The following is a 25,103-nucleotide window of genomic DNA, read 5'->3' as shown; positions in this document are numbered from 1 at the left end:
TAAATATACGTTCTATTTATAAATATATGCTCAAAACTCGGAATATTAGAGGGGTTCTAAATGATTTTGGACATATATCAAAGCAGCAAATATCAAATTTTAAGATTTTAATTTTTTAATGTTTTGATAAATTTGAACTTGAATGTGAACTCTAATTAATCACTCTATATTTGTAAAACTACGTGGAATGGGTTTTAAGGTATCAAATACGACGTAATTTTTAGTTACTAAATGTTAATATGTCTAAAAATAAGTAAGAATCACGTTCTTATAACGTTGAGGACTTGAAAATAACTTTTAAATACACATAAAATTAATTTCTAGATCATATTCTACTTCAATACCCAGCATCGCCAAATTAAGAATCGAATATACATCATAAATATATTCTGAGAAATTATTACACATCCCCGATAGACGAGAGAATGATTCTATTTAAATGTCAAATGATGACATGTTTCTTATTATTTGTCAATGTTATACTAGGTATTTCTATTTTTGTTAGATTGTAAATTCGAATTTCTGAATAATCAGGAAGTGGACGTTAATTATCTTATCAGTGCATCCAAGTATAAACGATCAGCGCACGCTAGGTTGCCGGCAGGTCCCCCATACGCTCTTTATATTCAGCAGGAATCCAGACATACACATCATATTTATCGAGACTGTTGAGGTCGAACGAGCTCAGTAACGATTTTTTTTATACTAACGTAGTGACTATATTTGCGAACAAGAAATTAAAAAAAATGAAAGGAACACTGGTATTTGTTGCCATTTGTGGGTATTTGTGTTGTGTTGCGGCTTTACCAGGTAAGGATTTTTTAAATTTCTTCAATTCGACCGGCATATTTATCACATCTTGTACGGGCGGTAAAGTAGTTACCTGTAAAGCTGACCAATATAACTAAAACGAAGTTATTTTCGTTGTTTGTTATGGAAACTATTAATTTTAGTTATAATTTCATAATAATTAGTAATTATAATAAATAATTACCATTTTCGAGATTTTAAGTAACATTACATTTCACCTATTAATGTTGTCATATTATTAATTAATGAATATAAATCATCTTTCGAGATTTGCGGTTTATGGATAAGATTTCTAAACTAGTTATACGAGGGATCATTAAAAATGTTTATTTGGTTATTTTTTATAAAAAAAATATATATGATTAGAATATGTGTTATTTATATTTTGTTTAATATTAATAATCATAGTTAATGATTGGAAAAATTATTTATTACTCATACGAAACTATAGAAACATATTTTTAGATCCATTGGGATTTCCAACCATTAAACAGGTTTATTCACAGCTTCAGCTCGGATATATTCCAGTCATGTAATATGAAATTCGTGGCTTCCATTTATAAGTTAATTGAATCAGAAAGTATAATTATTTGCAGAACAATAAACGATGAAACATTAATTAAAATGTTATAAGATGCCCGAAGTGCAGCTAGAACTTATAAAAAAGAACTTAAGTGACAATTTTTGTTTTTCTTTGTTAAATATTCAGATGACATCGATAGTTGTCCATTCTACAAGTTATTTTTCGTATTAAATCGGATTACTAAATGAGTGTAGACTAAAAGATAGCAAATTTATTAGTACACCCAATATATTTTAGTTCATCATATTCAATTTAAATAGTTAGGAAGGTTTTAGCAATAGTTTTCGTATCTAATGTACAGGGTGCTTCGATAAAACTTATATGTATAATTTTCTTTTCTTTATATATGTGCAAATAAAAGAATGGCAATTGTTCGTATATCAAAAATCGTTTATATAATATCTAGAAGTACGAAAATATGATAAATAGAATAAAAAATTTGTTCCATTGATTGTTTACACTGTAGAAATGGCTGATAGCATTTATCTCGACGACCTAATTGCTGTGGAATTAGTATTCTTTCATATGTGGAAATAAGAAAAGTCTTTAAAACTCTACATGAAGTTGTCTTTTCATCTGTTTGGACAGTTGAGGTAAAAGAAATGAACTGTGTGCAAAATGATTAACGATAAAGTTGTATAAAAACAACAAGAATGAATCTACTTAATAAAAAGGATCTAGAAAGCCTTAAGCGGTTGAAATCTTCAAAGGGTATACAGTAATAATGCAAAAACCATATTGAATATCATTTTGAGGCTAGAAAATAAAAAATTATAACATAAAACTTTGGAAAAAACATGGAAAACTCTTAAACAATGTAGAGAATAAGATTTCTCGTGAAATTCTATAGAATCTAATTAGAAATACCCTTAATAATAATTATAATTTTACAGTAAGTTATATTAAGAGTTATACAATTTTATTTCTTTGTTATGAAGAAATATTGTGAATTTCGAGTTCAAAATTGAATTTTCTATATAATTAGATCGTTTACACATTATTGCCCACGTAACGTGAGTATATTTAGAGCGATTACTTTATGCAATATTAATTTGTAATTTTAAGATTATTCACTTTATCTAACCTAATGACTAGGCTCTAAATTTGGCTAGATGAGATGATTCGCATTGAATCAACCATATACAAAAAGTCGAAAAAATAAACACAAATTTAAGTACGACTTTATGTGCTATTTTCACTTTTTTCTATTCCTATATTTTGATTAATTTTTTAAATTTGTACCACTACCACTTCAATGATTTTCATTAAGTTACATGTTTATAACCAATAGAAATGCAGGATCTAATATAATTTAAATTCAATCCGCCCCTACTAAATTGTTCAATAGTATGGAAAATGTACCAGAAAAACTTAAAAACAGGCTCTGTTGCCCACGCGCTACGTTCTGGACGTAAGATTATATTCTCGATATATCTGCCACTTTGTATAAAAATTTTATGACAAAATTCGATCCTAGCGACATCTCTCAAATTGGTTTAGTACGAAGAAAAAAGATTTCTATAATCAAAGATTTGATCTGAGCATTTTAAATGCTCGAAGCTAGTTGTCGCATCAAATTGTGAATAAAACAAAAGTATTATGCAAAATGATTTCATTTTGCTAACATTTCAAATTCAAACATTGTTGCTTATAAGAAAATATAAATACCTGAAATTAAAATGTTGTTTAAATGAAGTATTTTGTAAAATATTTTGGTTTCATTTACAATTCATGTGACAACCAGGTCCCACCATCTAAATTTCACAATTAAATGGTTTATATAAGATATAGGTAGATGGAATATTGAAACACAGGATGATTATCATAATTTTTATTTTGTTTTTGACATTTTATAACTATATCCACAAACAAAAAATTTTCCTTCACACTTTAGCAGGCTTAGGACTGTGAATAGTCAGATGTTGGTGTGTTTAAAAAAATGTTTCTGTTTGTACATGGTACATACAATGGTATATAAAAAACTGATTTCATAACCATGGTTAATTAATGATTACCGTGGTCTTTCTTGCAGCTTTCCCTATATTTAAATATGCCATATTCATCACAACATCGTAGTCTTTATATTGTTGATCTATGCCCTTCAAAATTTTATTAATAATACCTATGTAATGAAAGATGCATATGTTAAAACTAATATATACAAACACATTCACATAATCCTTATGATCTGAACAAAATATTGAGGAAATGTCTGTCAAATCCTCCAAACGAAATATTTGTTTTTTTATGCCTAACGAATTGATTAACTGGGACAATATTTCGAAAATTTTATCAGAAAAATTTTTAAGAATATCGTAGAATTTTGCTGAAGGCGCACATAAAACATTTTTTTCATGTTCCCTAGAATATATTAGTGGATTTGCCTTAATTAATTCGTTTGACAATATTATATTTTTACACAAGTGGCGTTTGAGACTTTTAAATAATTTCTTCGCTACTGAACCTGCTACATAAAGACTGACAAGATCTAATCCTGTATATTTTGAACTTCTATTGAATGATTTAAAAATTGGGATATTAATATTGGAGTTATTTGTTCAATAGGTGTTTCACTGAGGAAATTTTTAAAAGTATCCAATGCCCCCGTTAAAAAGTCGTCCTCACAATTAAATCCTGGCGAATATTTAGACATGAAATTATTTACAATTAAAGACTTTGTGGACGAAACAAATGCAGCACATGAAGGATTCGTATTCCTAATGCCATGACTTCTTACCGTGCCAAAGATATTTTCAATAGCATCTTGCCTCAACTTTTGCCAAATGTATGCAAATGCACAAATCCTTTAATGGTGAATTGAAAAATGAATATCACATATTCTATGTGATGATAATACTGTATCTGCACGCATTATTTATTCACGCACGTATTATGCACGTTATTTATTCTTTGCAATCAAATTCTGCAAACGTCTTCATTCGTAGGAATGGAATGTCTATAAAAAAGTAAAATAAGGATAAAATCATTCAACATATTTAACTATTGAACAAAATGATTTCCTAAATACAAATTAATGAAGTTAGGAAGAAAAGAGTTATTCTCATATAGATATGATCTTGATTTCAATTTAAATATTTTTATATTGATAAATAGTAAATTATTACTCTCACCTTATCGCTTGCTTATTCGTGCATCCTGGTACACAGCAGGTCTTTACAATTTAAAGTACACAAAAATGCAAATAGCTAATAAACAAACAATATCAAACACCTTTGCAAGATGGACGTTGTTCATTCAATAATCTTGGTTGTTTCTCGATGCATGATTAAAACTCAGAATCCAGATTGACAAACATTCCAAAATGAAACACCAAAAAGTAAGCTTTTAGATGTAAACCGATAACATAGATGGCGTTGAAAATCGTCCTGCACTTCTAACGAAAATATGTAAATAGTGGCACTGGCGTTAGCGTGGTGCCCAACTCAACTGATATTCATACTGAACACAATGTTTACACTACCATACCATACAGCAACCAAGTCATCGTCTTCAGAGACTGAACGTCTTTACGACGGATACACTATCGAGTTTACTGTCCGCGTCTCCTCCACGCACATCACGAGGATGATTTCGATCGCAGTTTGGAATTTTGCGAAAGGTGCCTTGGATGAATTCAGAATGATACGTAGTTCTAGCATTCCATTTTGTTGTCGGATGAAGCAACGTTCAATTCAATCGTCACAACCGCGTGTACTGAAATGACCAGAATCCTCACGTCTTCATTGAAGAAGAATTAAACCTGCACGGGGTGGTGGTTATCTGGAAATGCTCGAAGATTTACGTGGGCACATGGACAATCCAACAATCGCGAACATCCGCCGAAAAAAAATAAAACGTTTTTTACAAATGAAAGTCATTTATTGGAGAAGTCCCAGATGTTAAATATGTTTATTCCAAAATAAGACCTTGTATAAATATGGGCCTGGGAATTGAAAAAAAAAACCAAGAATGGATACTATTTCAATGAAGAAAGAAACTGTTCTGTCGTAGGTATCCCGTTAAATTTTTAATTAGATATCAATTTTTTTTGTTAAACCCGTTATACGCACATGTTTCTTTTTATAATACAAACTTCAATTATCTGGTCAGTATTTTTTTTTAAACTTTAGTATCTAATTTATCTTGAAGTAGATATAAAATAATCTCAATCACGGTTTATACAGAGCGGATTCATTTATTAATTCTAAATTGAAATGCATTTTTTTAGATTAAAGCGAATAACTGTCGACTAGTAAAAAATATTAAAAGTTTTCATTAAGATAAATTATAGACTATAAAGTGCTCTACAAAAAATGTTATATAACGTTTTTTGATAAAACTGATAATTGCGACATAAAATGCGAAAAATCAAAAATAAATTTTACTTTAACCATCAAATCGGTTTTTCCAAATGTCAATCGTAAAAAGGTTTTCCGAAAAAATTGGGAAAATAATGGCAGCCCTCAATCCAAATGTTTTACAAGGTGTATTTAACTCCCATAATGCAGACTACTGGTGTAATACGAATCCACATGTATGGGTATGATTCTACTAACACTCGTTTGAAGTTTGGGCAGTAACTTTAGGTAATAAATTAATAGGTTATCACATTCTACCTGGAAATTTAAATGGGGATATGGACCTAGTTTTTAAACAATCACTTATTCCAGATAGATTAAAGATTTAACGCTAAGCGAACGAAGAACTCCAATTTTTGTGCACCATGGAGCACTTTTATAGAAGGTGTTCTCATTAGTTGATTAACCATTTACCAAATCGATTGGTAGAGGTGCAGAGGCTCCGATTCATTGGCCTTCTCAGTCATGCGATTTTAATCCCTTGGTCTTATCTTTATCTTTATCGTTTATGCTACACCTCAAGAATTGAAAGACATAATTCAAAACCTCTTCAATGACCTCATAGCTGACTCCCAACCGTTTAGAAGATCAATGGATTCTTTAGAAAAAAGGATAAACTTGTGTATTTTTGAAAAGGGAGAACGTTTTGAAAACACACTCTAAGTGAATTCTATTTTATGTTATTAACCTTTTTTACATTTATATTATTCATTTATCGGTTATAACTTCATAATTTTCAAATCAAAATATTCCGAAAACGGTACAGTTCTTTCAATAGCAATTACAGAAGACAGTTATGCGGGGAACAATCAATATTTAATAAATACGCGCGGCACTCATTTCAAATTAAGAAATAAAAAATATAATGTTTACTCCCCGTATAAAATTTGGTGAACATCCAATAAACCATCAATCCACGAGGACTCATCATCTTCACTGTAACTAGCTCTATGAGAGTCAGACATAAAAACAAATTCATTGGATGTATCAGCTTCCAAAACATATTCGTATGAAATTTCAATAAAATGTTGCCAGTAAGAAATGTGCATAATTGTTTTTTTCTTCAACGCTTTTTATCTTGAGTAAGGATGGCGTTACGAAAATATGGCGTTTTTACTGGGTAAACCCCAAATATTTTTCAGTTTTCTATCTATCCTAGAGACGGGAATTTTTGAAAGGTCCCGTATGGGACGCTTGAAAGAATATTGAAAAAATAATTCGTTCCAAAGCGAAATAATTACAAAATAACGTTTTACCTTTTTAAGCTCATGTCTTTCATTTTTTTTTTAAGTAGGATATTTAGATATGTCCAATTTATTCTTGATAGAAATTGTAGACATCTAAATTGAAAAATGTGTCCATATAACTTAGGTTTCCAATTTTCTTAGATAACTCATCAAAATAAATAATTACCACGTTTTCTGAAAACTGCTACTCTTACTTTTGTCCATAAATTGAAAGTAAAATTTTTCGTATACTTTTTATGCCTTTATTTGCAATAAATTGTTTGTGGCTCTATCGAACATTTTTACAAATTTTTTTTTTTAAAAAGCACAAATTGAATTTGAATCGCTAAACTTTTGCTATAATATGTTAAAATTGATAAATTTCAGATACGTCACTAGTTAATATTGAAGTCGATGTTATTTAAATAGTATCGAATCCTGTATTTTTATCATTTATATCGATAATTTTCAACATATTTTTTTAATTTTAACTCAGACAGATTCTATTAATCCGAAGGTAAATATGTGTGTTGAATATATTTTAATTAATGGTTTAATGAACTACCATGACACCGCCTGACCTGAATATTTCCATTGAACATCATTTGTTTATAAAATAAATAACTGATTGGTCACAATATTGTTGTTCAAATACCTGTACTAGATTCCATACTCGATTAAATATTTGCCAGCGGTTTTAGAAAACAATAATTATTTATGCAACAAGTGAGTAAAGTAATACTTTTTTCTCGAGTTTTCGGCTAGGGCGGCAATTTCTACGAGTGAAAAAAAGTTACTTTACTCACGAGTTTCATTTTTTTCTGCGTCCGAAAAATTCGACAAAACTTTTATCAATTGTTATTTTTTAATAGTAATATTAAAAGTACAACTGTGAGCATTATTAATTTGAAGTGAGGAAGAAGTTTCATCAGTATTGATACTTGAATTGGCAACATTTAACGAGCACAAAAATAATATCGTCTATAGTTGTATTAGTACGTATTGGATTATTGGTAGGATCGTGAACATTTACAATGTTGCTTCAAGTCGAACTAGTTGTTCCAGTTAAAATTTTCACTGCCGAATCCATTTTGTTTTTTATTGAGTCGTCTACGTAACCTTCCGCATCTGTGTTGAATTTCCACCCATCGGGATCTTTAGTTGAATGATATCACCACCGGAATCCACTAATAGAGACGCCGAAATATGTTGCGATAAGCGAGGGAATTTTTGAAAAGGTATTGATATCTACAACCTGGGTTTTACATTTTCCATTTCTATACTACAAAAAGAAATGATCTGTTTTTACATTTGTGGGTCGTTGGTTTTTATATTTTTTCTAAAAGTTACCAAATTTAATCTATTGTCAGATATTTTACAAATAACAGTAAATCGACGTTGAACATTAGTTTTTGTATCAGATACAGTGAAAATTAATACTTTTTCGGTATTATTAATAACGTTACACTTCATTTTATATAATTCCTCCCTTCACAAAACTCTAACGATTTCGAATATTAAAGCGACATGAAAGATTTTACAAATAACGTCCAAGCTTACATTAAAATTTTTTGTTGTCATACCTTATGCTTGAGAAAATGATCGTCTGGAGTTTGCAACAGAAACTTAATTAATTTCTTCACGCGCAAATGTTTTATATTTTTAGGGTCTGTAGCCAACTGATGTATTTTCCAAATATGTAATATGTTTACTGATGTTTACGTCGTTATTTACCATTAGGGTGCCTTTCAGTTTTGAATAAGTCGATCAAAGTGTTGAAGACTTTCACATTTTGGATTTAGTTTCAAAGTAAGCTAGTATCATTTTTCCTGTGAAACTGCTTTTTTTAGTACGCCACTCCATAAAACTATTTTATAATTATATTCATTTAAATACTGTTCCCTGGGGGTTTTAAGGGAGAAGATTCATAGTCGATGCAGTTGCCGATACACCAACATCTTCTGGTGTGCAGTTTAAATTTTCTTGACAAGTTATGGCACTTTTTTTAACGCAAAAGCGTGAAAAAATGAACCGCTACGGTACTTCCTTTTTTCACGCTTTTTGACCGATTTAGTAATTACATTCTTTATAAATGCAAATGAATGAAATCTATTGCTGAAAAAATCAGTGGATTTGGTGTTTGATTTTTGGGTTTTTCTCGAAAACGGTAAGGTTTATCTAAAAATTACCTCAAATCAAAATTGTAGATCTCAAAATTCTCTACAAAAATAGTTCATGTTATTTTTTCTCTAAATATCATCGTTTGTGAGATATCGTGATTACAAGAATCACATTCTACATAATATACACACATTTTCACACCATATGTGAAGTAGTGTACTTATTTTCCCGGTAAGCCTATTTCATGAACCTCTATGACGTAATTTTTAGAGGCAATACTTATTCAACTGCGAGAAGATTGTCAATATTGATGTGGCTTTATCAGAATTTTATTATTTGATATATAAATTGACCGGATTAGAAGGGATAATAAGCATTAACCTAGTATTTCGTACAGGGCCATATATTAAATTTTGAATTCGTAGATGGGCCGGTTGAAAATAAAAAAAAAATTATCTGAATCATTATAACATTTCATTTATTAAATTATATAAGTATATAATGCACGGTTGATAGAAATCATATCAAAGTTATAAAAGATGGTAAGTAATTATGTTGAGTTCGAGGAACCAGATATCTGAATTCTCTTGTTTTTGACAAGCTCATTGATGTCATGTATCATATTCGTTGTAGTTATTTTAAGAATTGAAATATGTAACAGCTTTAATCTCATTAAATTTTTCTTTCAAAATACTGTCCAATTGAAGGTCTATCTGATGCCTGCGAAGCTTCAAAATCGAATGAATTGTTGGAAATTGGGAATTCCATTTCATTCATTTTGTGAAAGTCTTCAAAACGATTGTTGAATTCCGTAATCAAATTTTGCAGAAGTTGAGAATATTCATTCAATTTTTTTGGTTCACTGTGCCAACTGATTTTAAATGAAGGAAATAAAAAATCTTTCTGAAACTACTCCTCGACCGAGCCAACGAACTTCGGTAAAATCAGAAAATTTTTCCTTCAAATCTTGTAAAAATTGCCCGAACTGTCGGCGATTTAGTCTTTAGTTTCAATGCCAATGATTCCTGTTGAATTATACAGTGAAATCCCAAAAAAATCCCTGATGGTTTCTGTTTTGATTTAGTTACAACGCCGTAGACCTGAGAGTACGATTATTTAAAACATCCGTAGAGGAATCGAATAATGTCTAAAAGCTCTAAAAAACATGATTCTTCTTTCTGTGACACATTGCGATCGCGGGCCTTATTGATACGGACCAAAGGCCGGAAGCGGCCCGCGGGCCGTATCTTTGACAAGACTGCATTAACCCTTTTAGCACCAATGGACATAAGACGTACGTCTACTTGCTATACTTCAGGACGTACACCCTACTTCAAATATACGTTGTTATGATTTTAACTTGGATTTTTTGCTTACACTGAAAAATTATTTATCTAAAACTATTTATATATGTATACTTCGTATATACTCCAGTATAATAGTTCTCCTCCTCCTGTGTCTTATCGATCCGATAAGTGGCCTGTTTTAACCTAGCTGGCAAAGGTAATGGTTTCTAATTTCATTTATAATTAAAGTTCGGATTTACAAGTATTCTAGTTTCAAATTTTGATTTGAAGTACAGTCTTCGTTATATTATTTATCAAAAATATCTGCAGTTAATTTTCCTCTAATCATAAGTGACAGTAATTCAGACACCGATTTTTTGTTCGACAATATTACATCCGACAGTGAAAGTGAAAATTTTATCAGACCTTAGTAACACTTCATCTGTTGATGATTGATGACGATCCACCTGCATGGCGATCCATTCAGGGATACTTGACCTGATAATGTGCCAAAATTCCTTGGAATTGCAGGTCCAAATCCTGATGTGTTTCCTGATGAAGACGTATCTTTTACAAGTGTGTGGATGCGTTTTTCCACATGAATTGTTTAATTTTATTGTGCAATGTACGAATACGAAAGCTCAATTATATTTTCCAAATCAACCACATCTAGGTTTTAAAATTCATGGTATATATTGGCACGTTGTTACCACAAAAGAAATTAAATTGTATATCTACTAAATATGGGCCTCAATAAAAAACTACAAATTTCAATGTATTGGAGTACGCGCTATATTCTAAATACTCTATGGTTTCGGGAGAAAGGTCCGAGTCGAAACAGATTTTTATCAATATTAAAATTCTTGAGATTTGCTGACCGAATGGTCTACAAGTAAATGATAGATTACGTTGTATTAGACCATTTTTAGAATGCTTAGAGAGATTTTTCAACATAACTATGAACCAAATAAGAATGTTGTTGATGAATCGTTGATGTTATACAAAGGTGTCTTGTATTTCCGACAAATTATAAATTCGAGCGTTTCAGATTCGAGGCAAAAATGTTTAGTCTATGCACTTCTGATGGATATATTTACAGCTTTGAAATTTATACTGGACAAGGTCAGCAGCACTTTCTTCTTCCTGAAGACGTTGATAATGCTTTCGCTTTTAAAAAGAAAGTAGTTCATCTTGGTACAAACTTGGGTTATTCTTTCTATACACCACTTAATGGTAGCGGTTCCAAATGTATTAAAAAATTCTTAACTCTATAGACACCAGTCAGCATTTGCAAGAAAAGAGAATGTAATTATTTTAAAATATTTGAGAGACATCTGCGCTCTTTCGACAGAATTTAGTGCTGAATTTGCTGATAGAGAGATATAAGTGGCAGATAATCAGCGAGAATTTTTTATGAAACCCACTAATTCAACAATACACTCAGTTTTAAGTTTACAAAGAATTGAGCTACCAAAATATGAAATTATTGATCTACTGAAATTTTGTAATTGACTATTTTGTGAAAGGGCATTCAGGAGAAATCGAAAGATTGGATACAAACGAGCTACGACGTCCAAGACTACAAGTTCGTGATGAATCTGTTCATACTCTTTCAACATTTCCATCTACACGTTGTCGTCAGCGTCCACAACGAAGATGTGTTATGTGTATACTAGATACTTTTATAATTTGTGCCTTACAAGACCTGCCTTCTGCATTATTTTTTTTCTTTTGTATAAGTTATTACAACTTTCAGTGTAGATTCATTATTATGACGTATGGCGTCAGTTCGTTGGTATATAAGTAAGAAAACGTCGTACGTCCAAACTTAAATCGCTGAGATTATTTACTTCAAATAAAAATGTTAACAGGGGCAGAAATAGTTAAAGTTGATTTGGAAACTGTAATTAACTGTTAGCAGTTTCTTGGCGAAAACAAATTCTTAATAATTGAATTTAGATGTAATAAAGTTATAAAAAAACTTCATTTTATCAGTAATACCATTTCCTTTAGTGATAAATAAATATTCAAGGTAAAAAAAATATATTTCGATATCACTGAAACGATAAAAGTATTGTATTTTAGTATAAGTGACATGTAGCTTTGAATAACATTAATGTAAAATATTTGAAAAACTCCAACACAAAACGTGAAAAGCCCAACCAGTCTCTCTCTCTCTCTCTCTCTTTGCAATTTTACCACGACCACACTCCGCAGGATTCTTCGTGGCCGGCTTCGACGCTCAAAGGATTCCGATTTCATACCCGCTGTGGCTAGCCCTGGGCTAATTTGAACCATTCACCTACTATATTCATTAAAATAGATTCTAAGTAATTACCGCTATGGTTATTCATGTGTTTTCGATCACCCCTCGTATGTATAATTTAAAAATATAATTAGTCATATTGTGGAATTTAACCCAGTGAACGTTGTTTTGGTATTAATGAAATAACAAGACAAATATTTAACTAGAGCAGTATCTGCAAAAAAGTCGATCAAGGATTCATATTTTTATCAAATTCGATGTTATCTAGACTAAGAAAAAATCTTGAACTGAATAAGTTATTATTTATTATTATTTTCCATTAATTATAACTAAAACGTGTCACCCACATTTTCTAAAGTGGAATATCATAAAATATTCTTATGAAATGATATATAATATATACACAAATCGTTCCTAAAGTTTTCAAAAATGTTTGCTCACACTCGTGAATTCGTCGAATAGACGTACTTAGAAAGAACTGTTTGTTATCAGTCCTTCTAGAATTTACCGTATCTTTCCAAGACTTGGAAAATATATTCTGACTTTCATCGTTAATCAAGTTTGAACGACCACGTTAAATTTTGAATAGAATGTAGACGAACACCTAGGACTTATTTCACGTGCTGGACGAGGTATATTATGAAGTACATACTGTGAATTCCTTAATACCTAAATACGAGGATTATCCCAGAAATACCTAACAAAGAAAACGCAAATTTTTGAAAAAAATACATTTATCTTTCAACGTAATCTTGTTCTCTCAATAAGTTCGATACTCTTTTTATAATAAGAATCGTTAAGCTCATTAAAATAACCATTAATATTATTTGTAAAAAGTGATTAAGAGGAGATTTTATTCAAAAATGAAAATGATTGTTTATTTAATGGTTCGCAAACTTTTCAAATAACCCTCGTAATATGAGAATTTCAAATAGATCTATCAGTTAGAAGAATTTGAACATTTCGTACATATAAAAAACTAGTACCACGTAAAAATTCCCTAGGTTGACATCGTTGCCTATTTTACCGCTAGTTTGACAACGTTGTAAAGTCTGTATTTGCACAAAAAACCAGTAAAAATAAATTATGATTCATTTGATAATAATAATTGTTCATAAATAACTTGAAATGTGCATATTTGTCAGTTATTTATTTAAAATTCATTTCGAAGGTAATCGAAAGGTCTTTTTGTTGAACTGAATTTTAATGCGTATTCGAACATCCAAATAACGATATTCTAGAATTTTCTATATAATAATGCAGTTCTCTATAATAACGATATAATAGGCCAGTCGCGCAGGTTGTTTAAAATTTGAAATATGAAGGTCACAACTATTAATATTAAATTAATCGTTAAAAAATTATATGACTTTGACTTACATAAACAATATTGTTGTTGCTTGTTTGGAAAATCACACATTTGTGTTTATATTTAAATTATTTTCATTATAACAATAATAGGTTAACTAACATACGAGGTATGATAGAAAAATAAGTTACTTGTGTACTTGTGTTTCTTGCTAATCTTTCTAGTAACTTAAATTTTTGTACTGGTTACAGTTGTTTTACCGTCTTTCTGCCACACTTAAAGTTTTACTGCTTTTTTAGAATTACCAAATGAGCCTTATCTTAACTAATTTTACTTAGAAATATCAACTGTACTATGTTCCATATAAGGTATAAAAAATTATATTCCATCCCACCAGTGACGCAACAAACAATGCTGCTACATATATTTGCAATATAGGTATAGGTATATATAGGTATTTTTTTGTTCTTTTTTATTAAATAATTGAAAAATTAATATAAATAAAAATACTTGTAACGTATCCCACCAATTTTAACTAAAACACAATTCGTAACTGTCGTATTTTTTAATTTAGAAGGTACTTTTCCAAACAATTTTATAGTTAAAAAATATAAAAAAGCAATAATTGTAATGATCTTTCCTATTAGCAGTACTTTTCCACCAGGTAATAATGGGAAATTTGTTTTTCTCTGATAAATAACTCCAAAAAGTTCCATCCAACAGAATCATTTTTCAAATATCTATACATGATTCATGTCACATTCAATACTATTTTTAGGAATGTCTATTGTATTATCCCTATATTAACTGCTTATATAATGCGCGATGAATCATTTTTTTTAAGTTTACATTTACATGTTAATGATTTTCAAGTATATTGACGTAAATTAGTTGTTTACCTTGTTTACTAAATGAACAATTAATTATAGACAACTCAACATACATTTGTGTATGATTACAAGCATAATATTTTGTTCGTACAACGTTGCCTAACAGAACTTAAAAATATATTGCAGATTACTAATTTCAGTCTAGTTTTTGTTTAAATTAACTATAATATTGAATCTTTATAACATTGACTATATTGATTAAATTTTTTTCAAAATTTCTTATTCTAATTTTTTTCCATATTCAGTGTATGCATTTTATTTTGTAAAAGTTACTGAAATGTGAATAATATTATCAATGGTGGAAATACATATTAATTTATTATATATATATAACTAAAAAAAATTAATGACAAATGTCCGTTACCACTCTGTCATTTCGTTCCATGCGAAGTAAAAGAAACGATATCCCAACCTTGTAATTAGACAACACACAATACAAGTACGTATATTGAATATGCTTCAATAGTACGCTATTTTTTGAACCCTCTATATACCTGTCTTAGCTTTTTAATAATAAAAAAATCTTTTTTGTTTTCTCCATACAAAATTTAATTTTGTGTCAGAGTTTTGAATATCATAGCAACTAACATTAGTAAATAGAATAATGTGTAAATCAATATCTTGATTTTGTGTTACTGGTAAGCTTTTTACCTTTAGTTTCTGTAGTAACTTACTACATGATAACTGTTGAGAATTGTAAGTCGTAGTGCTGAGAAGGTTTGTTAAAAACGAATGAAATCTGGCAGTCGAGGCGAATCTGTTACCACCTTCTGTGCGATTCTTCGTGTTACTGTTTCGTTTTTTTTTGTTTACAGAGTATTCAATATTATAACGAAATCTCAGTATTAAAATTTGTAATTCGAAAACATGAATCTAGTTGCTAGCATGGAGAAATTTTGTTTCGTGTCAATTGTTTTTATTCAATAGCTGACAGATAGAAGAATAATAAAAAACGTTACAGTTACTGTAGGATCTCACTGTATAATTATTTTATAAAAATTTCGTGTACAAATACAACCTGTTGTTCGACATTATTTATTATTGGACAATCGGAATTGAATCATTGTATGACTATTTTGAAGCGTAATTTGTATGCAAATAAATTCATAATTACATCACGAGTCAACATAAAAACTTCAATAATTGGAATCATTCCAATGTTATCGTTAGAGACATTCAAGGAATTGTCGTTAGGATAATACGTAAACAAACCTTATTTGTAACAAATTTTATTTCTAATCACGTTAATCTACTTCTAAAACAAAATAACCACCCAAAATTCGTATAGTGCTGAAAATTGCTAGAGAAATTGAATACACCTTTATAAATAATTTGTGAAAAATCCCCGTCGATCCTACTTCTGCGAAAAAATTTATCCTAGGTTAAACGTACAACATTAATAAGAAATTCTGGCTAAGTTAAATGTCTATTTTGATTGGACAATATTAGCAGAAATCTCGAGATAGACCGCTGAAATTATTCATAATTGGAATACCAAAACTGAAAATCATGAATCCATGTTGAGGGTTGACTGGGCAAGGCTAGAAACTACCCCAAAGTGGTATAAATTCATGATTTTTTATTTTGCTGGCAGAAAACGAAAGGTTTTGAGCATTACTTTAAAATTATGTATAATTTTAGCGATCCATTAATACGCATGTGTTAAACGCGAAAAGGGTGCGTGAAATATTGTGAATATAGTCCAGTCGATAGAGACCAAAAATCACTCTGATTTGAAATCGCAAGAAATAAAACTGAAAATTTGCATATATGTAGTAATCGACACCGCATAACAGGAAACTAAAGAATCCATGCTGAGGGTTGACCGCGCGGGGGTAGAAACTACCCATAAGTAGCATAAAATCATTTTTTTTATACCGACGTGGAAATGAAGATTTTGACGTATTATTTTTAGTAATAAATTATAAGATTTTTGGGAATCATAACATCATTTATTATTATAAAGAATTTCCCGCTCTTTCATTTGGCATGGTTATTTTATTTTTTACAAAAAAACTATCATTTCATTAATGAAAATTGATTTAAAAGTTTAGGGGTAGATTTCACTCATTTCACCCTCAGTATGCCATATTTCAGGTTTCTTTTTCGCAGTCTCAGGGAAAAACATCTCTACTGACTGGAGTAATTTTTTTAAATTCTATATTCTTATACCCCTTTCTTTTCATTTCAGCAACCTCACAGGTTGATCGTGATGTGGAATTTGTACAATCTAAAGAAAAACCAGGTGATCAACCAATTATTGATACAGGTTATGGATTCGATGGACCTTTTTCCAATCCCTTTGGCGGATTCTTAGACGGCTTCGAAAGTAAGTATACGGAAATTACTAATATACATCAGGCAACACTGTGTGAATAGAAATCTTAATACGAAAAATGCATAGCAACACACACCAAATAATTTCCAAAAAAAAAAAGAAATTATTCAATTTAATGTGGGAAAAAAATTATTATTTTTTTATTATTTCACCATTAGGGCACAATTATTTGTAGTGCGTAATAAGGAAATTTTTAACTCCTAAAACTTATGCAAGCTTGAATACATTTACTTACGTCATTAGGTTGAAAAAAATTTTCATTTTATAATTTGTTGCATTCCTTTGGGTTCTTTATTTGTGGTAGAACCTCGTATAGTTTCTTCCCTCTATTATTAGCTGCTTTGATGATTTCGTCGATCAAAATCTTATTATTCTGGTTTCTAATGTTTCTCTTTTCTATTATTCTGGTCCATATTTTCGCTACGTTACCCAATAATAGAATAGTTCCGTAATTATTAAGTTCTTTGCTGTTTTAAATATTTATGATGTAATCACTATTTGCCAGTCTTTGGGAGCTATTTCGGTAAGATTTTGATTAATATTCACTTTTACATACTCACCATTCTTGTCACTCAATATATTTAAATTCAATGGACTTACATAACCTCAACAAAATTTGCACTATGTTCGTATTGATTAATTTTTTTATTTCGTCAACGTTATTGCAATAATTGATAAGTCATTGTTAAATTAGCGGTTAATTAAAAGAATTATCGAACAAATTTAAACCTACACTTTCAATTTTTAAACAGAATTATAGAAGATTAAAAATGGAGTGGGATGTTTGATACATCGCATTATGAAAATTACAATAATTTTTCAAAAGTTATATAAAGGTTGTAACAGTAGCGGATATACTTTTTACGAAAGGGATACTTATTCTAAACATTCAAAAATATAACAAACTCTCATTAGAGCAACCATTTCCAGAAGAGGGCTAAAAATAAATTACTCTACTCCATCCTGTACAATTTCATTCATATTACGAATGTTATGAAAAAATTGTGATTATAACAGTAAATTTTCTCACAAATTATCATTGAGACTATTTCACACACGTCGTGTAATGCTAATACGAATATGTGACAACCGTGTAAATTGAGAGACTTTCTTTTGTTTTGGAATGACTAAGAAGCGCTAGCGACGGAGTTTTCAAAAACTAATATTTGTCATTGCCAAACTAGTAATTTTATCTGTATTGTTGAAATGTAATTATTATTTCTTTATAAACTTAAATACCAAAAGTATTTAACAGGTACAAATATATAATCAAATAGGGGTGTCCATAAATATTAAAATACCAGTCAAATGAGGTTATATTTACATTTAACGGTTAAATTATCAATCAGTATAAATACAATGATCAACTGTCGATAAAGTCATTTACTACATTATCGGCATCATAAATGATTTTGTTAAAATTAAAGAATTTTACAAAAATATTTTTGACAGAAGGTATTTAAAATACTTCAAAGCTAATTTGAATATTTAACCAATTAGTACAATTAGTTGCATTGAACAGAATAGGTAACACCATTTTTATTACCCCACTTTAGCTACAAAATTTCATTTATTTTTTTCACAAATTTTAATAAAAATTATTTTTTATTACAAATTTCTTTCATATTACAAAGTTTTTTCTAAAAAAATACTTTATAGTAACGTACATCGGTCCATCAGCCATTATTCTATTTTTTATTACCAATTTCTTTCTAATACAAAGTTTTTCCTAAAAAAATACTTTATAGTGACGTACATCTGGCCTATTAGCCACTATTTTGTTTGATATGAATAATCGTATTTATCGTAGAGGGAAGATGATCAAAAAAACTTGGGCAACACTGTTGCAGATGTTAAAATCTAGCAAAAAGTGAGTTTATTAACAAAATATCCAAATTAGAAATTTTTAATTAGTTTTAATGTGCAATAAATCCTACAAACAAACCAAATATGTTATTATCAAGGCTGGCGGTGGGTAAAAAAATGTCGATGTTGTTATTTGCGCGTTTAAAGAATTATGTGGGTGCCATATTTAAAACCGACTGGCTTGTTCAGGAAGTCTGCAGTCTGAATGTAAATGATACCGTTTCTCAATTGTGTTGATGGTATCGTATATTTTTATACCAGGTGTGTCATATTACGTGTTTTCGTGATTGTATACGTTATTTTTTCAATGTACCGTTTTGTATAAATAAAATGCGCAGAAATAAAATTTTAAATCGGTGGGAACTGGAAGCGCAATATGAAATGAGACGTAAGTTAATTTATATAATACGATTATTCCAATCAGACATAGGTAATTAAAAATTGCCCTACGAAGTTTTAAAATAAATGCCGTCTAAATTATTTAAGGCTTACTAACATTTCCATATTACAATATATTGTCTGCGTATAACGTATTTTTTAAAGACATAATGTAAATACAAGAATTTGATTTTTTTTATTTAATATATACTATATATTACAACGTATTTTTATTTTTAATATCATAACGTACAGGGTGAGTCGTTTTACGTATCTAGTATTTTGTTTATATCGTTTTAAATGTATGTAGGTTTAATGGCACAAGTCAGACAACAGGTGGAATCATTGTGGAATCAATTTCCCGTAATTAGAGCTGGTAATTCATCTGACCAAATTCCATCGTTTTCATCATTCAACGCTTTCGGCGGTTTCCCTCAAATTGATGATCTCGATTTGGGAAAAGGCAATACGACATCTGAGACTAAGGTAAATACATTGTGATGATGAGAATTTATTGTATGAGGTCAGTTTAACGGATGAGGGATTGTGCCTTTTCCGTTTTTATTATATTTACATAACTTTGTCAACGTTTTCCGTCAAACTTACCTCGTACATTCATGAAGATTTTTTAACTTTTCTTCGTCTTAATAACTGAAGGGTGTCGGGAGAAACCGTGGACGTCACAAAACAAAACAAATTTTAGTCTATAAATTGAATCGAATGTTTCTAAAATGAATCGATTGCGAATCGTTTGGTACGAGAGTTGCTTCTTGAGTTTGGAGATGGGGATGGATAATAAAAAAATTGTGTGTGTCAGCTCCGACGCACGACTGGAGTTTACTCCTTAAATTCGATAGTCTAACCAGACGCAAAAAGAGTTTATTTAACTTAAAAAATATTGGTTGATTGCCAGAATATTTTGGGCTTCCTTCATTAATTTTTTTTTAATCTGTAAGTTTGCTGTCTCTCGGCTGGAGTTTTTGGAGGTTTAGATATTTTCCTAATAAAAAAATATAAAAAAAAATTAGAAAATTTATAAATGCATAATTATAAAAATTTTAACCGACTTGAGAAAAAATTGATAAAAAAAGGTTTTTATAAACATTTTTTTTAAATTATTATTATTAATTTTTTATTTAAAATATAATATTATCTTAATAATTAACAAAAATGGTTATAAAAAGATAATTATGTCACTAAATCTTCTACATACAATAATAAATAGTACATGAAAATTATTTAAATAAGCTAAAAAATAACTTCGAAAGAAAATTATATAAAAACATTATAATGAAAAAATATTGTCGATTTTTCTGATAATATTATCGAATTATTGACTACAGTTGTTAATATTTAAAAATTATTTATAAAATAAATCATAATAACGTGGAAGAATTTATAGACATCGACAAAAAAATTAATTTTTAGTTAGGTTAGAAATTTTCTATTTTATGTGGATGCGTTCGATAATTCATAATTTTATGTGTTGTTTTCAAATATATATTTATATGAACTACATCGATAATTATTAAAATATTTAATAAATACAAATTGCACATGCTCATACATATAACACATGAATTATAACGTACCTTGCAACCACATGTTTGTTAGATGTTCCGGCAATATCATCTACACCTCTTTCTGCCATAGTTATTTGAAAATACTTTCAGTTCACTTTAGCGGAACACAATGATAATAAAACTTCGCAATGACAGCAATATAAGTATGTTGACACTGACAAATTAGAAAGTTGCGCATCATAGGGTGCGCACCAAAAACGTAACGAGGTCATTCATCGATAGATTTTACTCCTCACAATTTTCTCATACCGGGCCCCTTATATATGCAAATCGATTCTTAAAGAGTAAACTCCAAAAAGCAAATATTTATAATTGGATATGACTCTATTATTTTTCGAAATATTCTCCATTAAGATAAATACACTTTTACATGCGTTTGAACCAATTGTCGAAACATTTTCTCCATTCCGATTGAGGTACCGTGATCTCGCAATTTATTTTTAATCTGCGGGAATAAGAAGAAATCATTGGGTGCCAATCAAGGACTGTACGGCGGATAACCCATCAATTTTAACTGTTCAAAAACGTTTTTGTTCGAACACTTGTGGCAAACAATTGCTGGTGTACCTTTCAGAATTGACCGTTCTACCTTGCTCTAATGTCCAGTTATTCCGATAAAACAAGCGAAGTGCTTCACGCGTGAACAAATTTTGTTAGTTTTGGCTCGTCTTGAAAGACCCATACAATCGATTGTTGTTTACTTTCGGTTTTATTTGCATAGATCCATTATTCGTCACATGTCATCACGATCTTATAGACATCTTTTGAAGCACCGTGATTGAATGTTGTCAGTATTTCTTTGTGCCGATCGGCACGAGCTTTTTTAGAGCGATTGTCAAATTATGCGGTATCCAATCTTTTGACAGCTAAATGTCTCACGTCACGTCACATGACAATCTTCTATTATCAGTTTACGGAGAGTATCGATGTTGTCTGGTGCAACAGGCGATTTTCGACGATCTTCTTTAAATTCATCTTGTAACGAAGTGTGATCGCGATTAAATTCGAAAAACCAAATGTCAAATCGAGTTGATCGGCACACTGCCTTAGTTTATATTTATAATCCACATCGAAACCCTTAAAAATGTTTGCGATCTCAAAATTTAGGTAGCAATCCTCGTATTAATCGTTGGGCTGTCCAATTTCATTAAATTATCTAAATTTTTTTCTGAAAATTGTCAACAAAAATCAAGGTGAAAGGTTCCACGAAGGTAGAAATAAATGAAAATTCGGTATTTAAGATTATGGGAGCTAACCGCGACAATAATTTTGATAGTGCGCATGCGATCGGTTTCTTAATTGAATCGCAATAAAACTCTTTATAGTCTTAGTTGAAACAAGTGTCGTTGGTTTTTCCTAGAAACCTTTCAATTATCCAATGAAATTTCACTGTTTTGTTTTTATTTTCGTCTATTAATGAAGTTTTAAATAATGAAAAAATGCTATTTTTTGATTTATGTACAGGTTAGAATAATAAGAATGCGATTTTAAAAAATTTTTATAGATCATCGACGGCCACAAAGTTATAATCAATCAAACGGAATATCACAAAGACTCAGAAAACGGTAGCGCCTTCTTCAAAGTGCGCGTCATCGACGTCCAACCCACCGAAAAAGATTCCGAAGAAGTAACATCTACAGTATCACCAATCAAAGATACAGAGTCTTTGGAAAATAGCGTCGAAAACGAAATTCAAAAAAACAATGAGGTTGGTACAAACGGCGCTCCCGAGAAATTAAGAGCTATTTAAAAGCATGCGTCGAACGCCTTTCCTATTTCCATAAATAATAACATTAATACTAAAGCCTCTGTAATATATCCCGAGATTCGTTTCAATTTTATACCATACGAGAAAGTTATTTTTATACAAACCCCGTATATTTTTGAAGCGGATTTTTATGTAAACTAATAATATGTACGTGAGGTGTTTTTATTTCTACTTATATATTGATAAATATATAAATACTATATAGAATGTAGTAGATTGATGTATTTTTTTCAATAAAGTTTTTATCTGGTTAAATATTTTAACATTAATTTTTTTTTATTCCCTTCGCAGTACTAACAATATTGGTGATAACTATTAATCACATGCTTATTAACTTCTCTTAACATTTTCTTCCTTTTTTGTGTAGCATCTGCATTCTAGATCAAATCACTGGTATCACTCAGGTTTACAATCATATTTTTTTTTCGAAAAATAAAAATTTGGACTTGTGCTAGAAAGGGCGGAAGTTCTAGTTTGAAACTGAGGGTTCCACTGCACTACTCGCTCTGACGTGTCCACGAAATCCACCTATCTAGAGAATCCGATAATGTTTATTCTCTGACTTTAATCTTCTGCTTTCCTAAAATCTACAAATAAACGGAGACTTGTCAAATAGTTTATCAGGTTTAATCCCAGATCTAGCTAGAAAAAAGAGTCGGTTTTTGTCCCGCCATAAAAGGTTCGCAGGTACAAAGCGCGCGCGAACACGACAAGTTCTGAGTGGGTATTGTGGGACCTGCTGCAAAGAAAGTTTCATTTAGAAAATTGTAAGACGTGCATACGCCACAAGAGCGCGAACTATACTGTGAGTCCGACGGGAACCTGCGAGTGTAGACTGCAATCCATTCGCGCTGTTATTCACACCGTGATTCGCGTGCGAGTGTGGATCGGCCATAAAGGAAGACCAAAAGTGTTAGAAACTTTTTAGACAACCCTCGTATTACAGAAATTGGGATTCTACGCGGACGTGTTAAAAAAAAGTCCATTGAATATTTTTATAGATTTTTTTCTCACTTTTCTTTATGATTCATCAATTTTCGTTAGTCACTGTATATAATTCATGTAAAAAGTTCTATAAATCGGATTTTTTTATATAAATGAGGCGCGAAAAGCTCAAAGGAAATTGTGCATGCTACATGAATGATGCTTCATTAGTTTTCTCATAAAAATTAATGCATGATTTTATTTATTATTTAAGGAGGATTTAATATATTTGGGAATTTATTTGGCTCTATTACAAAATTCCAATAATAATTCATCATAAGTAATTAGTGTATTTGAAAATATAATACATAATTTTATGATGATTCATATATAGTAAATATTTATTCACTAAAATTATTAAAAATATATTGTTGAAGTTATAACCGCCATTATAACATCGACTTTAAACATCAATTAAATGCTATGTTGCCAAGTTCAACTCAAATTTTCGTAATTCTAATTTTTATTATTATGAAATATTTGAATTAAAAGAGAAACAACATAATTCCATTATTGGTATTTTTTAAATTGATATTTTAAAGTTGGCAATTCCACCAAAACTTCCTTAAATATATTTTGTATGAAAATGTGTTTGCCGCACACTTCATTTCCATACGCACTATTTTTTTTCTCCATCAGGCCATCTTCTATCAACCTCTAGACCATCCTCTTCACTTGGACTCGGCTTCCCAATTATTTCGACCAAATTTCGTGTATCGAATTGATAATTCCGAATGGAATGATTTGAATCAAGTGGAACCGATTGAGGACAATTCGATATCTTTTGCCGGGAAGCCGGTGGATTTGAGCAGAGATACGTACGTTAACGATATTTTGGAAAAGAATGGTGCTACAATGAACCCCGATGCCGAGATTATAGAAATTGTTCCACAAGGTTCCGGAAGATCGCCATTTTCGAACAGATTTCAAAATCCTAGATAAAAAGTCGATTGTTTTTTCTAATTTATTTATTTATTGTTTGCTAACTTCCAATTTTAGAAGACTGACATCTGCATTAACGTTTTTTAAATATGGTTTTCGTAATTGCCAATTTTTGTTTAATTAAATACGAAGAGATTTTTTGAAAAATGAAAATTATATAATAGTGAGTGTAATAATTGCTAAATACAATTTTGATTAAAAAATAATTTATTTGTATTTTTTTATAAAAATAAATGTTTATTAATAAAAGTTTCCAATGGTTTCTGATTTTTTATTTAATAAAATTTAAAAAAAAGTGAAGAAATTTTATAAGTAAACCCTGTATATTATAATGCTTATTACATTCGTGAAAAAAAATGAATCAACTTGCGTTTTTGAACAAATTACAAAAGATA

At 30.1% G+C, this 25,103-nt stretch overlaps 1 protein-coding gene across 1 annotated transcript; it reads left to right on the top strand.

Annotated features, from left to right (window-relative positions):
* Positions 1 to 563: 563 nt before the first annotated feature.
* LOC130442029 (uncharacterized) lies at positions 564 to 24,970 on the top strand. The gene is made up of 5 exons (XM_056775990.1): positions 564 to 810; positions 17,041 to 17,178; positions 19,742 to 19,917; positions 22,519 to 22,722; positions 24,406 to 24,970. The coding sequence occupies exons 1-5, from the start codon at positions 747 to 749 to the stop codon at positions 24,706 to 24,708; spliced, it is 885 nt and encodes a 294-aa protein (XP_056631968.1). The 5' UTR covers positions 564 to 746; the 3' UTR covers positions 24,709 to 24,970.
* The last annotated feature ends 133 nt before the right edge of the window (positions 24,971 to 25,103 follow it).

The sequence above is a fragment of the Diorhabda sublineata genome, chromosome 3, assembly GCF_026230105.1.
Source record: "Diorhabda sublineata isolate icDioSubl1.1 chromosome 3, icDioSubl1.1, whole genome shotgun sequence".
Taxonomy (NCBI): domain Eukaryota; kingdom Metazoa; phylum Arthropoda; class Insecta; order Coleoptera; family Chrysomelidae; genus Diorhabda; species Diorhabda sublineata.
The sequence above is the reverse complement of the archived record's forward strand: the minus strand, read 5'-3'. Positions and strand labels throughout refer to the sequence as shown.